Source organism: Montipora capricornis, chromosome 8 (assembly GCF_036669925.1).
Source record: "Montipora capricornis isolate CH-2021 chromosome 8, ASM3666992v2, whole genome shotgun sequence".
NCBI classification, from domain to species: Eukaryota; Metazoa; Cnidaria; class Anthozoa; order Scleractinia; family Acroporidae; genus Montipora; species Montipora capricornis.
In genome coordinates, this window is record NC_090890.1 from 12,007,151 (window position 1) to 12,022,150 (window position 15,000).

The window sequence follows — 15,000 nt, forward strand, 5'->3', positions numbered from 1 at the left end:
AATACATCTGGCAACTCAAAGACAGCAACACCAGCTTTACAACTAAATGGTCTATCATTGCAAGAGCCTGCCCCTACCACAATTCAAGCAAAAGATGTGATTTATGCTTAGCAGAAAAACTTCATATAATTAAACACAGCAACAACAATCTACTGAACAAACGATCCAAGCTTGTATCCAAATGCCGACATGAAAACAAGTTTTATCTCAAGAACAATTAAGGCTTATCCTACACAATAGCTATTGTATTGCGCTTGTTTTAGCTCAGCCAGTCTTACACCACACCCCCAGTTCCGCCCTTCTCACCCATTGTAATCAGGACCCCATTGTTCTACTCATCGTAAATATGTATATATAGCTAGCTAATAAGGCTGTTCTTCATTAAATCTGCCTGATGAGTGCATACGCACAAAACTCAGAGTCGCAGGGAATCTTGTGTATTTTCATTTAGTCATTTAATTCTATTTAAAAAAAAAAAAAATATATATATATATATATATACATACAGTATTTAGAAATTATCAGAACTAAATATTTATCAGGATATGTGGCTTCTTAATAAGTTGTAATGCTAAGTGACACGGTGAGGTGCAATGTGTCATTAAAGGAGAGGACACATTGGGACAACAGTTGAACAGTTTAATTTGCAGTACATATGCAATGTTCTCGTCTCACCAAGAGAAATTCGCTTCCTAAATCTTCTCCACAGTTTATTCCTCTATTCATTTGAATAAACCTCTCTGGAGTGGGCTGCAAAGAACAAGGCAGATACAATAGATGATTAAATAATGACCTGGGTGTTTAGCAAATTTCTAGATTTCAGAGTGGCATGTCTATTCCTGCATAAATTTTTTAGCATAGAATCATGAAATATTAGTATATGAGGGGGTCCCTCTTATAAACCTGGTGGTTTCATGAGTTCTCCTAGCCACTTATTGTAAAGCTGTGATTGTCGTTTTGTGTGGAAAATTAACGTTCATTGATTCATTCATTCCGTTCAGTCACAGAAAAGTGGCATTGGCAGGTCAAACAACAAAATTCAGCATCACAGGTTAAATTTTAACTCCTGGGTAGAGCTGTAAGTATAATTTTATTGTGAACAAAGAGATCTGGTATGAAGGTACATTATAAGTGGATAGCATCAATAATATTTATTTGACTGGCTACTAGAAAATTGCATAGAGTAGTCAGCTTTTGCCATGTTTCATGCTGTTGGATGGTTAATCTGAAAAGTGTTCTCGTTGTCAAACGTCAACAATGTCACTGACATCCAGGGACTGGCAGTCACATTGGAGGCACTTGGTTCCCACGAACACACACCCATCTTGATCTCAGCTGTTAAATTAATTTTATCGCATCATCTGACACTAACCTTATCTTTTACACTGGGATTATGGAGACTGGTGTTCAGCAAGATAAGTGAGAAACTCAAAACATAGCAAGTATCTGCAGGTGAAACAGGACGAGTATTTTAGAACATGCATCTGTGCAGATCTACAGGTAAACCCAAAAGGCCATTTCCCAGTTGCTGCATGCCTCAGTTTTGAAGTGAGTCTCAAGTGGTGTTCAACTATTGAAAGGAAAATGAGTTTGATTTGCATAAGAATGGGCAACTCATTTCCATTTGAATGGTTGTGCATCAGGACTCGCTTTGAAACTGAGGCATGCAGCAACTTGGAAATGGGCTATTTTCATGTTCATGTAGTAACCAGTGGACTTACCAGGAGATGTAAATACTCCTGGATTCTGTTCACAATATCTCTTAGCAAATCCCTCCATCATTCTATCTATCTTCTGAGCCTCACCAGGAAGACGAAAACTCCACAAGAATTCCCTGCACAAGACCAATGGGAATCAAGACATCAATACTTTACATCATGGAACTTTAAGTTGCTTTCATAAAATTAATGTGCAAGGATGGTGTGTGAAATTAGTATGGAAACCTGAAAGAAGACCTCCTTTTTTCCTTCTGATTTTTAAAGTATGTTTGCTTAACACCTGACCTGCAAAATTTTAAGCTTTCATTTTTATCAAAAGGTTGTTTACTTTAAGAGTAAGTTTGGATTTCATGGTCCCCCATTACTCATGTTCAAAACTGACTGATTGGACCTCAAAGGGTTGGATCAAGGAAAAAGTGACGTCAATATCATTACTCACTAGCTTTAATTTCAGCCTGTAAATGCAGCTTCTTATTATATAAGCAAAACAAGAGTTTGAAAATTTGAAAGCCTGAAACTCATGTGCTGCATATTAATTCAGCTGCATACACACTCATTGCATTCTTAAGCTAATGAGTCTTTGACATCGTTTTCTCCTCGATCCAGCTCTCTCAAGATTTTTAAAGTTAGTAATGGCAGACCAATAAATAGGAAAATTCCAGTCAATAAACAGATGTCTTTTTGAAATCAAGACTTAAAACTTGGGTCACTAAAGTGTTTAGTTAACCTGGGCCCGGTTGTTCAAAAGCCGATTAACGCTAATCCCAGATTAAAAATTAACCAAGAAGTTTATTTCTCTACTCCCAAATGCTGTTTGACGCTGATATATTCGGATAAAATTTACATTAGTAGATGCCGATCTTGAAAAACAAAAATAAGCAAAAGAAACTTTAACCAAAAAGTTGAAAACATGAAACAAAAGTTTACGCTCATCCTGGATTAAGTTAATTGGCTTTCGAACAACCGGGCCCTGTTGATTCCTGGGAGTGAGACTTAACAGATGTTACTCTGTCTAATGCCAGACGATTTTACTCATCAACTGAGGGGGAGGGGGTCCTTGGGCCCCTGAGGAGTGACTGAGTTAACATGGTTTTGAAACCCAAAGAAACTAAAAGAAGAAATAGTTAGTCTGATAATTATTTTGCTCATAGTAGCATTTTAACATCTTGAAATCTCTTTTAATAGCTTTAGACAGGATTGTTCTCTGAATACCGGTAGGTTGCCTCACAAGAAACTTACCTTAGGCCATCTACCAATAACCTTCCCTGGAAATCATGAAGCTCAACAAAAGTTCGGAAAACATCTAGGTTGAATTCTGAACTGTAAATTGGAATTCAGAAATGTAGTATTAATCTGTTGACAGGAATGCAATTACACTAAATAAAAAGAGCCAAAATTCTGAAAGCTACCTTTTTTTGTAAACAGGTTGGTTTGGTTTGGTCTTTTTTAATTGATAGTACACATTTTGTAAAACATAATTATTTGATCATGGCAGGCACAATAAAAATTGTTTATATCTAGCTGTTTGCAAGTCTTATTTTAGTGGGCCAACTTGCTCAATAAATAAATTCTTTAACACAAGGAACCTGCCTTTAAATGGATTTCATTGCCCTGAGAAAGACATCAGGCATTTTTCATTCCAGACACACTCAACGGTCAACATCAACAAGCCTGAAATTTCTTTTCATTGCTTTAGAAATAAGTGTTATCGGCACACCGGTGGCTCAGTTGGTTCAGAGCACTGGGCTGCCATGCAGGAGGCCCTGAGTTTGACTCCGGCTGGACCTTTCCACTCCGGGTCTTTAAATTTAACTGAAGAGAAAGTGCTGCCTTTGAAATGAAATCTGCAAATGGTTAGACTCTCTAGTCTTCTCGGATAAGGAAGATAAACCGTAGTTCCCATCTCACAACCCTTCGATGTTCAAAACCCTTTGGGACGTAAAAGAACCAACACAAATTATTCACAAAGAGTAGGGCATGGTGTTCCCAGTGTTGTGGTCTGTCCTCTGTGGTGTATCATGGTTGGGAGGGTAAATGCTTGGAGATAATAGGGACCTTTTGATTGGAGGACGAAGACGACTACGAGTACGAGATTCCGTACTGAGCATGTGCTTAAGGTTTGGAGGCCAACATTTTTCGAAGTGCGCATGCTCAGAATGGAAAACTCTTACTTGTAGTTGTCCTCGTCCTCTAATATAAAGTTCCCTATTTTGCTACACCAAGCTACTCTAAAATCTGAGGATAAAGAAAGATATGATGATGGTGACTGTGAAATTCAATGCATTTCTTTATTAATCAGTTTTCACTTATTAGAAGACACAACTTTGAGTGAAAATGCACATTGTTTCATTTTATAAATAAAATGTACTTACTTTTCACCCAGGTAGTTTCCTATCATTGTTTTATTCAGTCCTTCTTCTGAAAACAGAAATTCTGCTATATCCTCTGGAGTGTTATTCAGCAAGTTATTAGATATTAAGTATTCCAATCCCTGAAAATTTTATTCAAAAAGTGAAGAGCATAAGACAATAAATTAGATTATGGCCATTTGAAATTAGTACTTGAATTATAGTTTGGTATAATTGTTACAATATTATTACCTGTGCTTAATTATCATGTAGACTAATTAAAAGTGCTACTATGACGAAATTCACATCACTGTTATTTTATTATTATTCTCTCCTATCTAAGCCACTTTAAGACATAAACATGTAGTTTGTAGGAGAAGAAGAATGCTAAAGTATAAAACTTTAAGGTAAAAGCTGTTAAAATTATGAGACCTAACCGTTTTTGATCAATTTGATCATCATCAGAGTAGAATCATCTGCATACGCTCAGTGTTCTTATCGTTAAGGCAAAGCCAGTTATGTGATACCTGTTCCCATGGGGAACAAGGTGAGGTCCAGTGATTGCACTTGTTTGTTTAGTTCTGGGCGGAAGCATTCGATGTAGAATGCTTCTTTTATTCTCCTTTTTAACCATAAATGGGCAGTGGTTAAAACTTCTCACGTGAACTTGTGGTTAGGGGGTTTTCTAATGTGCTTGGCTGGCTCCGACTCTTTATTAACATCTGAATGTTCATTCACCCAAACCTCAACGTTGCGTGCTATTTCGCCAATGTTTGTTTGTCCACAAATATACTTACCTTTGTAAGTGATGTGTGACGGGTATGTGTTTTTGTCTTTCAGCTTGAAGATTGACTCCATCTTCCGTGTTTGCCACATGATGAAAAAGTTGAACCTCCATTCAGATGTTAATAAACAGTCAGAGCCAGTCAAGCACATTAGAAAACACCCTAACCACAAGTTCACGTGGGAAGTTTTAACCACTGCTTATTCATGGTTTAAAAGGAGAATAAAAGAAGCGTTCTACATGGTACACTTCTGTACAGAACTAAAAAAACAAAGTGCAATCACTGGACCTCACCTTGTTCCCATAGGTATCACATAACTGGCTTTTCCTGAACTAGAAGAACACTGAGCATAATTATGCAGATTATTTTACTCTGATGATGATCAAATTGATCGAAAATGTTTAGGTCTCATAATTTTATATTTTACCTTTATTGGCCAAAAGTACATAAAAGAAGAATGCTGTTTACTATTTTTAAATATCTCTTTTTGTTCCAGAGATATTCAAGGCAATAAAATATGCAAATTAGCCAAAAGATGACATCATAAACTCAAACAAATTCTTTTCAAATATGAGGAAAAACAATACCTCAGCCAATTTGTGTCAGAAATGCTTGATTCTTTGCAGTAAGATTCTAGTACACATGCTCCACAATGTGAGTATACCAGTTTTGTTACCATGGCAACATACTGGGTTTCAGACCTCCCTAATATTAAAGCCTTTGCTGGCCACCTTTGGCGTTCTATTATGATATTTGCCAATGGTGCCTCATCTGCACGATTCTGCAAGCACATAAATATGTTAGGTTGAGTTTGTGGCCTTGTTAAATGGTTTTTTAGCTTAGGATCCTCCATAATATTGAAATCAAGTTGGAGGGGAAAGGAAAAGAGTGAGTTGCCATGGGAACCAATTTCTTTATAGCTGTAGGTGTGTTGCCTGTAAAACTATTAGCCTACCAAGTTTCAATGGTCTCTGCTGCATCTGACCGAGATAGCTCTATTTATATACTTCATGTTATATTGAGTTGAGTGAATGATGTCATTAGTCCTCTCACTTGCATATTTTACACATTTTTCAAACTTAAATATCTCTGGAACCAATGCAGATATTTCCAAAGGGTAAAACGCATTTTTAATCTTTCCAGGAATACTATGGAATAAACCTAACAAATCAACCCTAACAAATCAAAGATAAAAATTTGATCACAGTAGCACTTTAAGACAATGATTGCATGCATGTGTCTTAGTCGCTTGAAAGGTTAAAAAGCTGTTGGGGGTACTATTAGAGAAGGCATGTATTATGACTTTAAACTGATTTTTGTAGGTGTAATCTCCCTTAATAATAGTAAGATCACTACTGGTATTATTGTCTTCTACAGACCACCTAATGCTGACACCAAACCTCTCTTCAAGTCCCTCTACACTTTTTTCTTCCAAGGAACTGATACATTCTTTTGATTTAACCGAGATGTAGACTGGCTCAATGTGAGACCTACAAGTGATTCTGCCCACAGTACTCCATTGATCATTGGATATCATGCAACAGAATTTCCTTACAAATTAAACTAGCTGACGAACCACTAAGAGAAAGCTAATGAACCTAACATTGCACATTGTGCCGTGACAAAGATATCCATTCATGTCAAGAGTGCAAGACAAATTAAGGACGGTGCCTACTATTGTTATTGCGCATACGTTCTGCGCATCTCCAGATACTCGGATTTCCTATCGCCGATGCTTACTAATACAGGAATATTTTTGGGCGGTTTAAAACTATCCGGAGAAAGTAGATCTTAATAAGTACTCTTGGTATCCAAAAAGAAAATTGGGGGTAACCATGCATTTTTGAGTGATACTTAAGCTTCAATTTGAGAAAGAATGCCATACATTGCTTTGTATTTTAAAGCTTTTTGCAAATATTATTCATGAATTACCTTTGAAAAATGCGTGGTTACCCCCAATTTTCTTTTTGAATTTTAATAACACTTGTTAAGATCTACATTTCCTGCATAATCAAACACCGGGGCAAAAATATCTTTAATTAGTAGGCACCGTCCTTAAGATCATTGTCAAAATGAACATTAATATATAAATGAACGTGAACAGATGCCAGAGCTTACATGACATACAGTAATGCCAGTTTTAAATTTTTACTGAATCAAAGACTGGGAAAAAGAGACGACAATACCCCATTACATTCTTGGCAACTCTCTCGTAAGTAAAACTAAGGGAGGATTGTGTTATTAGTGTTAATAATATACACGAAAAAATTACTCAATTCTGATTGGCTAAAAAAGCAGTGCAAAAACGTGTAAGATCCATGCAAAGTTGTAACACAGTGCAATTACAATGTATTTTGATTGGTTAAGAAACAATAGAAATTTGAATTAGCCAATCAAATCTTTTGTTTTGAAGTCAAAAGCGAGCCCTGGATGGCACAATTTTTCCTTGATTGCAAGATACATGTACGGGCTTGGGCAATTTACTTGTGCTTATTTATTCCAAATTGCACACTTACTGTCTTTCTTGTATAGCGTACACTATAAAGTTCCTTAATTAAAATCCTTTTTAGATAAAATTAATTAGTGCACAACAGAGTAGTTAAGTCACCTTATCAGGGTCAATGTTGAACTTCTTTTTTCCTGTAGACAACTGCTTGGCTCTTGGATCATCTTTAGAACTACACGTACAAACAACAATAGGGTCAAGTTTAAAGAACAAGACATGTCAGTGTCTCCAGTAGCTCTGTCATTAGAAAAATTGAAATTTGTTCAAATTTACTAAAAAAATAACAAGATACAAGTACAGTATCAAATATTCTCAAAATGAAATAAAACAAAAATATGAAGTCTGAGTCCTGCTTTCCACTGGTTACCTGTCTAAGGAGTTAAATTCAGTGAGCAGCTATTGTTATTATTATTATTATTATTATTATTATTATTATTATTGTGAGAGAATGGTTAACACATATTAAATGAAAGGTATTACAATAACCCACAAGGAACTCGGAAAAATCCGAGCCCCAGACGGGATTTGATCATTGATGATTATTATCATTATCATTATCATCATCATCATCATCATCATCATCATCATCACTGGAACATCAACGTCACAAGACGTGTCTAAAGACACCTAGAACTTTGAAAGGGGATTGATAAAACAAATGTTGGGATGCACACACGGAGATTTTATACTGCCCTCCCATAGACTCCACTGACACACTAACATTAGAGCTGACAGCATAAGTATGCATAAGAGAGCAGTGGAATGAAAGACGGGAGAAGTGTACAACTCAAGACCAGCCGAAGCCAACCATGACGATGATGAAATTTACAAAAACATGACTGTATTTCCTATCCTAATAATGATCTATAGTAATAATATTAATAAACACCGTAATACAAACACTATATTATAATGATTGTTTTGTAAAATTACTTTACCCTTTACCCATCGATCCTTCACTTATTTTAAAATATCTGAACTGCAGTGTAAAAAAATTATCAAGGTACAGTTTGATTGTGTGAGATAAACGTCCTCTCTAAATTCTCCTGACTTTTTGTCAGGATAAAACTAACTGTTGCTTTATTGCCAGCCTATTGAAATTAGACAACAACTTAAAACAACCCCAAAATTCACAATACATCAGTTGTTTCTATAGACCCCCAAAAAGGAAAACTTTTATCAGCTTACCCATTATCCCGTCCATCTATGCTGTCCATTTCTGCTGCAACTTCAGCTATTTCAGCCTTGATGCGCTGTAATAATATATGCAAGTAATAACTACTAGTTAAAATTTGCACAATGGTTATGTTTCATTAACCACTTACAGTGGAATATTACACTCCAGCAGCACTCCAAGCTCACTTTTTCAAAAAGTCGCCTTTTGGCGACCTTCAATTGTAAAATGGTCGCCATAAAAAAATTTTGGTCGCCCAAAAAAAAATTCGTTATGCCCAGGGCGGGCACTTGGCGTATGTTACATGAACGTCTACTACGCCGAGCGACACGTTTGAAACACTTTCCTTGCCAAATTGTTACATTTACTCGCTTGCCGATTAAAATATTGTAGTAACGGGCAAGACAAAGAGAAGGAAGAGACTCAGAATATGGTGAAACTCCACTTGCCTGAGAGATCTTTGCATGATTTGCATAGAATTCTGCTTTAAAATAAAGTTCACACGCAGTTAATACTCGTAAGGTTCCACTTGGTGTCTCATCTCCCTTAATTAAAACTGATGCCGAATTGTACAGGCAATTCCCATCGCCGGAAACCTTTACAGCTCGTAGGCCACGTTGTTCTTCAGGAAGTAAAGCAGTCCCCAGAGTATCTTCCGAAAACCTCGATAAATTTACTTTCGGGACGCTTTCCAATTCTGCACGGAGAATTTGCTCATGCTCTTCTTGCAGGTCGAGTACTCTTTCAGTTGATGATGAGTCTTCACTGACCAAAAGGTCGTTCAAGTCTTTCATCATGACAGAAAAGTAAGACTGAGCCCACTTTCATTTTTTTCACATTCTTTCATGGATGCAGACAACCCTTATGAAGCTTCTGATTGGATAGTTTTCGCGCGCAAAAGAATGTGACCCGTCCTTGCTTTAAAAATTAAATATCTGTACGCATCGTAACAACCTTATTCAGATTAAATTGTTGAGTTCAAACTCGATTAGAAGACACTTCAATCCGCTTTATAGTAACATTATTTTCTCTTTATAATCAACCACAATAAACTACAGTAACCCTGTGTGGATTTACCTAGTTTTGTTTATGTGTGACAGTTTTCATCGCTATGAGTGACTGAGATCGGCGATGACCAGCAACGCTGATAAAAGAAACCAACTTTCTCGGTTTATCCCATTTGTATCCCATATTTCGCGAAAATTAAAGAAAAAACCAGCTCACTTTTACCATTTTTTTTAGCGATCACTGTTGAAGGAAAAACCCCTTTTAGATTGCCTCGTTTTATCTCTCTCATTCAAGAGGCTAAAAACAACATTCTCGCAATCATTGATGCGTGACAACTGCACTTGGAGTCAGCACTGAAATTTTTTTTCCTTTGGGAAACTTAAACATCCTCACTTTTTTCCCACAAGACCGTGCCCCAAAACTTATATGATATACACAAAATAAGACAGAAATGCTCTCAACTAGAGTTATTTTTATTATAAACACATTGAAAATCCTGCAGCGTTCAATCTTGGATTGGATTTTGCCGCCAACAGGTCGACCGGGGCGGCAAATCGTCTGTGTTCACTGATGCGTCTCCACAGAGAACTGTCTCTGTCGGGATGGAAGTCAGTTCCGCTCCTCAGCAGGGTATAGGAAGTATAGTTTGGCTTGTTCCCAGTTTTCGCTCAATTTAGGTTTACGCATTCGTATCGAGTAGCGGAACGGCGAGAAAGAGAAAGACAGGTGATACCGTCGCTTTTGCTTTTGATAATTCGACCAAAGATCGATTAATTTTCCAAGTAAGTTTCTTTTAAAATCTGTCGGTCGCCAATTGGCGACTTTCGTCAAAATTTTAGTCGCCAAATATTTTTTCCACTCGCCATGGCGACCAAAATGGTCGCAGCTTGGAGCGCTGTCCAGATGTCATTTTACAAAAGGATACAACACAGCATCCACCCCTCCGTGCACATACAGAGTTGTACATTTGTCTCTTAGACTAGTTTCCCTCGCACCTGTTTTAGTGTCGTCACTCAATGGTCTCCCCCAAATACAGCTGCTTACATTCAGAAAACATTCCTTTCAGCCACTCCAACCAATCACCATTTGGGTTGCACATTTCATGACGACCTCTGCCAAAGTAATCTAACCTTGATCATGTTGGTTCTTTTTTCCTGGAGTCACTGCTTTAATTTAATAGTGACAAACTTTGAAGAAGTATGCTATGTTTGTAAGACATTTGGAATGACTAGCATCAGGTATGGATGATTTTGAACAAAACAAACAGAAACAGACCATCTTGTAATAGAAAATTAAAGCTCCTGTCGGTTAATCACAGTAGAATGGGCCACAGCATTAGAAGGTATTGACCAGGAATTGTAAACATTTCCATGCTCTCCCGCACCTTGAAGACGGAGTTTCTCCACTCTCGTCTCGTCTTAATTTTTAAGCGTTCACAGTCTTTGTACAGTACATGGAGATCCCTCTCAAATCATATTTCAGCTCATCAGTGAACTGATTGAATTTGATAAGTTGTCTGTAGCAAGCTTAAGTTTACAAACTGACAAATCACTAGTCACTAAATAGATAAGTAGCTTACATTCACGTCCAGACAGAACTACAAATCGAGGGAAAATTGAGGGAAAATAAGGTAGCGACCTCTTTGAAAAACTTTTTTTGGTATTTCCTCCATTGAATCACTTAAGAAAGCACAAGAAAACTTTGTTTTCCTTCCATATCTTTTGATCTGATTGGCAGATACTGTATTGTAAGAAACAATATCTGAGGTGTCAATGGCACAAGGACTACAAATTGAAAGAAATATTTTTTGAATGTGAGCAGCTGTTTGTGGGGAGGAGCATTGCATGAAGACACCAAAAACAGCTGCAGGGGAGACGAGTTTGTTAATAACTATGGCTAGGAGATCTGTACATGTACAAAGTAAAAATAACACCAAAAATCATCCATCAGAGACCAGTCAAAATTTAATAAAATTAGTATCCCGTATATTTTCAAAATCTTCAAAATTGTCATAATGCCATCACATACATGTACAATGAACCAGACATTTGATCTTTAATTTGCTTGTCCATTTGGAACTTTCAGAATTTACTTTAAAGAGAATAATAATCATGCAACTTTTGTCTAGGATTTCGAGTTGGATTTCTAGCTGGATTTTCGAGTTAAGATTTTTTGGCAGGACTTTTTGGCGGTTTTTCTTTTGGTGGGGTTTCCAATAAATTTTCAGTGGTGTTGCACATCGTCTTGAGGTCTTTTCACGATGGAGGAGAACGAGGATTGCAGATCGGTAAGGGCAATCTTGTTTAATCTATCCAAGTATTGCATTCGTAATTGTATTTTTGACTGGAAACAATAGCTGACACTTCACTGAGTGCTTTTAGTTATGAATTATTCATTACCTTTCGACTGTCTGTTCATTTGCGTGTTGAATCGGCCAAGGTTTTAACCATTAAAATCTTTCGTGAAATAATGTTTGATTTCAAGAGAATTATACACCAGACAAAACCTATACGTGATCCCCGAAATGTTACCTGGTTCGAATTTTCTTTTCAGAAGTACGTGATATATCCAGGGCTGGGTGGAATATTTTGAGCCATTTTTTGTGAGTCAATGTAACTAGGTGTAAATTATCTCTGTCCCAACGTACCTGATTTTCTAATACCATCAGAATTGACAATTCTGATCCCAGATCCAGAGTAACCAGCAGTAAACTAGTAGTAATTAAAGATTAGGAGTGCATTCTCCGCCTGTGATAATAGTTGTCTATTGCTGAAATCATTATCATGAACGGCTGAAGTTTTACAGACATATAACATACTGACTACATGTAAGTCCAATATTGTTCTGTGGATTTTGATTTCCTTGCTTTAATGCAATTTGATATTCATGACCTTTGATGTCATGTTGCGTGACGGCTCCAGCTTCGGTAAACTAGCAAATTCATGTTATTAAAATGTCTCATTTTCACTTTTACTGGTAATGTTTAAGCATAAAGGTTAATTTTTAAAAAGAACACTTGTGTTACATTTAGTACTCCGGGTATTCTGACCTGGAAGCACAAATATCAGCTAACATCTGTAACCTTTGCTCTCGCGTTTCTGTTTATCTATGGTTTATTTTAACAAACTCCCGGACAAACTCCGTGCGACTGGCAATAATTATTATTTCCGCTGATGAATAAAAATAAGTCAGCATTTACATTGCTCTTTCCTTAGTTCTGGCTTACTCTTATAGGTCTTGGCTTCAGAGTACTCTTTCATCTATTCAATTTCGAACTTCGCTGGATACAGACTGAACTATTTGTGGCCACTGGAACTATATACATGTATTAAAGTCAACAAATGTAATCAAAACATAGCCAATGAACTATGGCTGTTCCCACGCGTACAGTTAACATACCAAAGCCAAGGCGATTCGTTGCAGCTGGATTAGTAGTAAGCATCTCGAAAAAACTGACTCGAAATCCTAACTCGAAAATCCAACTCGAAATCCTAACTCAAGAATCCAACTCGAAATCCTAACTTGAAAATCCAACTTGAAATCCTAACTCGGGAGTTAGTTTGTCTCATCTTACTTTGGTCACAAGGTGCATTATTTTTCAATGAGACAACTGTATTGCAAGCTGTATTGCAATTTCAATCATGCATTCAATTTTATATAATAAGCTCAATAATGCATACATTTTGATTGGTTTTCATCTACAATCTATTAAAGGACAAATGCATACATGTAGCTGATGTCACCATCAAAAGCTTTAAATTCTTTATTATATAAAAATAACAAAATAATAGATTCCATGTTGCCATGCATCTGTTCAGTAACAGATCACAGAAGATGTCAAATACCCTGCATAACTGGCGATTCTGTTGTTGCGGAACACAAGAGATCTCGAGCTGCAAAGTCGTGAAAAGACTGGGGCAGGCCAGCTACATAGGCTAAGGTCAAAATGTGGTAAGAACATCAGTGAGCCACTTCTTTGTTCTTACAGCATTTTAATGTCATCTGTGATCTACATGTATAACAGATGCACCGCAGCATGGAATCTATTTGTTAAGTTGTTGAATGGAGAATTTTAATCCTCAGTGTCCATGTGAGATGTTGTTCCCTTTGAGAATTCAACCTATTAAAAGGGGATACAATCAAGGCTATGAAACTTGATTGGAGGAACATTATGTCCACCAGTATCTTTGGGTGTGGCAAAAACTTGAGAATGAGGGTGGTTTTAACTTCAGGCCTTCTGGGACTCTTGCAGCCTGTGAACACAGTCGCCTCTCATCACTCCTGACCACTAGGGGGGTTTCACACAAAACACCCCTAGTGACCAGGCGTAATGAGAGGTGGCTGTGGTCACAAGTTATGACTCTTGAAAACTTGGACAAAAACCTTCAACTCAAATAACTGGTCTAAGTTTTTTGCCATCTGAGTTTTCTAAAAACCAATGTCTGTTTGAGAACTTTCATTTCTAATCATGGCACTGCATACAGTATGTGGAACACCACCAGTTGTGCTAGTATGTTACTTCAATAATAATTATCTGATTACCTGAATTTCCATTAGCAATTCAGACTTCCTTTTCCTGATTCCTATCAGAAGTGCCTCTTCTTTTGGGGTCAAACCTGAATTAAAAAATGATTATTATTGTTTTACACATAAAAGAACGGAACAATTAAATTAAACTTGAATGCCATAATGATTAGTCAAAGTGTGGAAACTACTGTAAAAGGACAATGATCTTAATTCAGGGTTCAGGTGATAATTATTGTCTACAAATAGAACAGAAGTCTTTGGATGACTTCAATGCCTTAGTAGCATAGTAAAAACTTTCAGTATCAAGTTTCTTTCTCTAACACTGCCTTTACAGTTGTACATTATCAATTTCTAAATTGAATGCCCCAAGCCTAAAATAGAAAATGAAGCTCCTTTAACAGAATCAAGAGCTTTTTTTAAAACAAACACCCTTGCAGACTTTATCATTTTGTAACACTAGAGTGAGTGCAAAAATGTCTGTCTTGGATACATGATAGTGCCCAAAAAAATTTAATTATCTACGCTTAAATGTTTCATCAATGTACAGTAAACTTATATACAGTGTAAAGACCAGCTGGGTAAATGGCAAATTAGCTGAGACCTTTTACATAACCTTTAATTACAACAGTACTCAAACAAACATTCATGAATGCTCAAGATTTTATATTACTATCATCATCATTATTATTATTATTATTATTATTCTTTTTTTTTACAACCACAAAAATGGTTTATTTTTACCACACAAAAATAGAGATATATAAACTAAGTAATAGACTTAACAAAGGTACAATGCCCCCTAGAAAACTATTACTACAGTCCACTCTCTCGTAAGAGGACACAATCTGGATTTGGAAAAAGCACCCATTAGTAGAGCAGTCCACTCTAATGTGACACTACAAATACATGTTGGACTCTTGTTCATGCCAACCAA

The 15,000-nt window shown here is 36.7% G+C and overlaps 1 protein-coding gene across 1 annotated transcript in view; it reads right to left on the bottom strand.

Moving 5' to 3' along the window:
- LOC138014488 (cytohesin-1-like) overlaps positions 1 to 15,000 on the bottom strand; it is a 26,589-nt gene that overhangs the window by 8,215 nt on the left and 3,374 nt on the right. Inside the window, exons 2-9 of the mRNA XM_068861566.1 lie at positions 14,082 to 14,155; positions 8,546 to 8,610; positions 7,460 to 7,529; positions 4,091 to 4,209; positions 2,958 to 3,038; positions 1,722 to 1,834; positions 1,373 to 1,446; positions 676 to 750 (exon numbers count right to left, since the gene is read on the bottom strand). Coding sequence (XP_068717667.1) covers positions 676 to 750; positions 1,373 to 1,446; positions 1,722 to 1,834; positions 2,958 to 3,038; positions 4,091 to 4,209; positions 7,460 to 7,529; positions 8,546 to 8,610; positions 14,082 to 14,155 — 671 coding nt within the window. The remainder of the gene's footprint in view (positions 1 to 675; positions 751 to 1,372; positions 1,447 to 1,721; positions 1,835 to 2,957; positions 3,039 to 4,090; positions 4,210 to 7,459; positions 7,530 to 8,545; positions 8,611 to 14,081; positions 14,156 to 15,000) is intronic.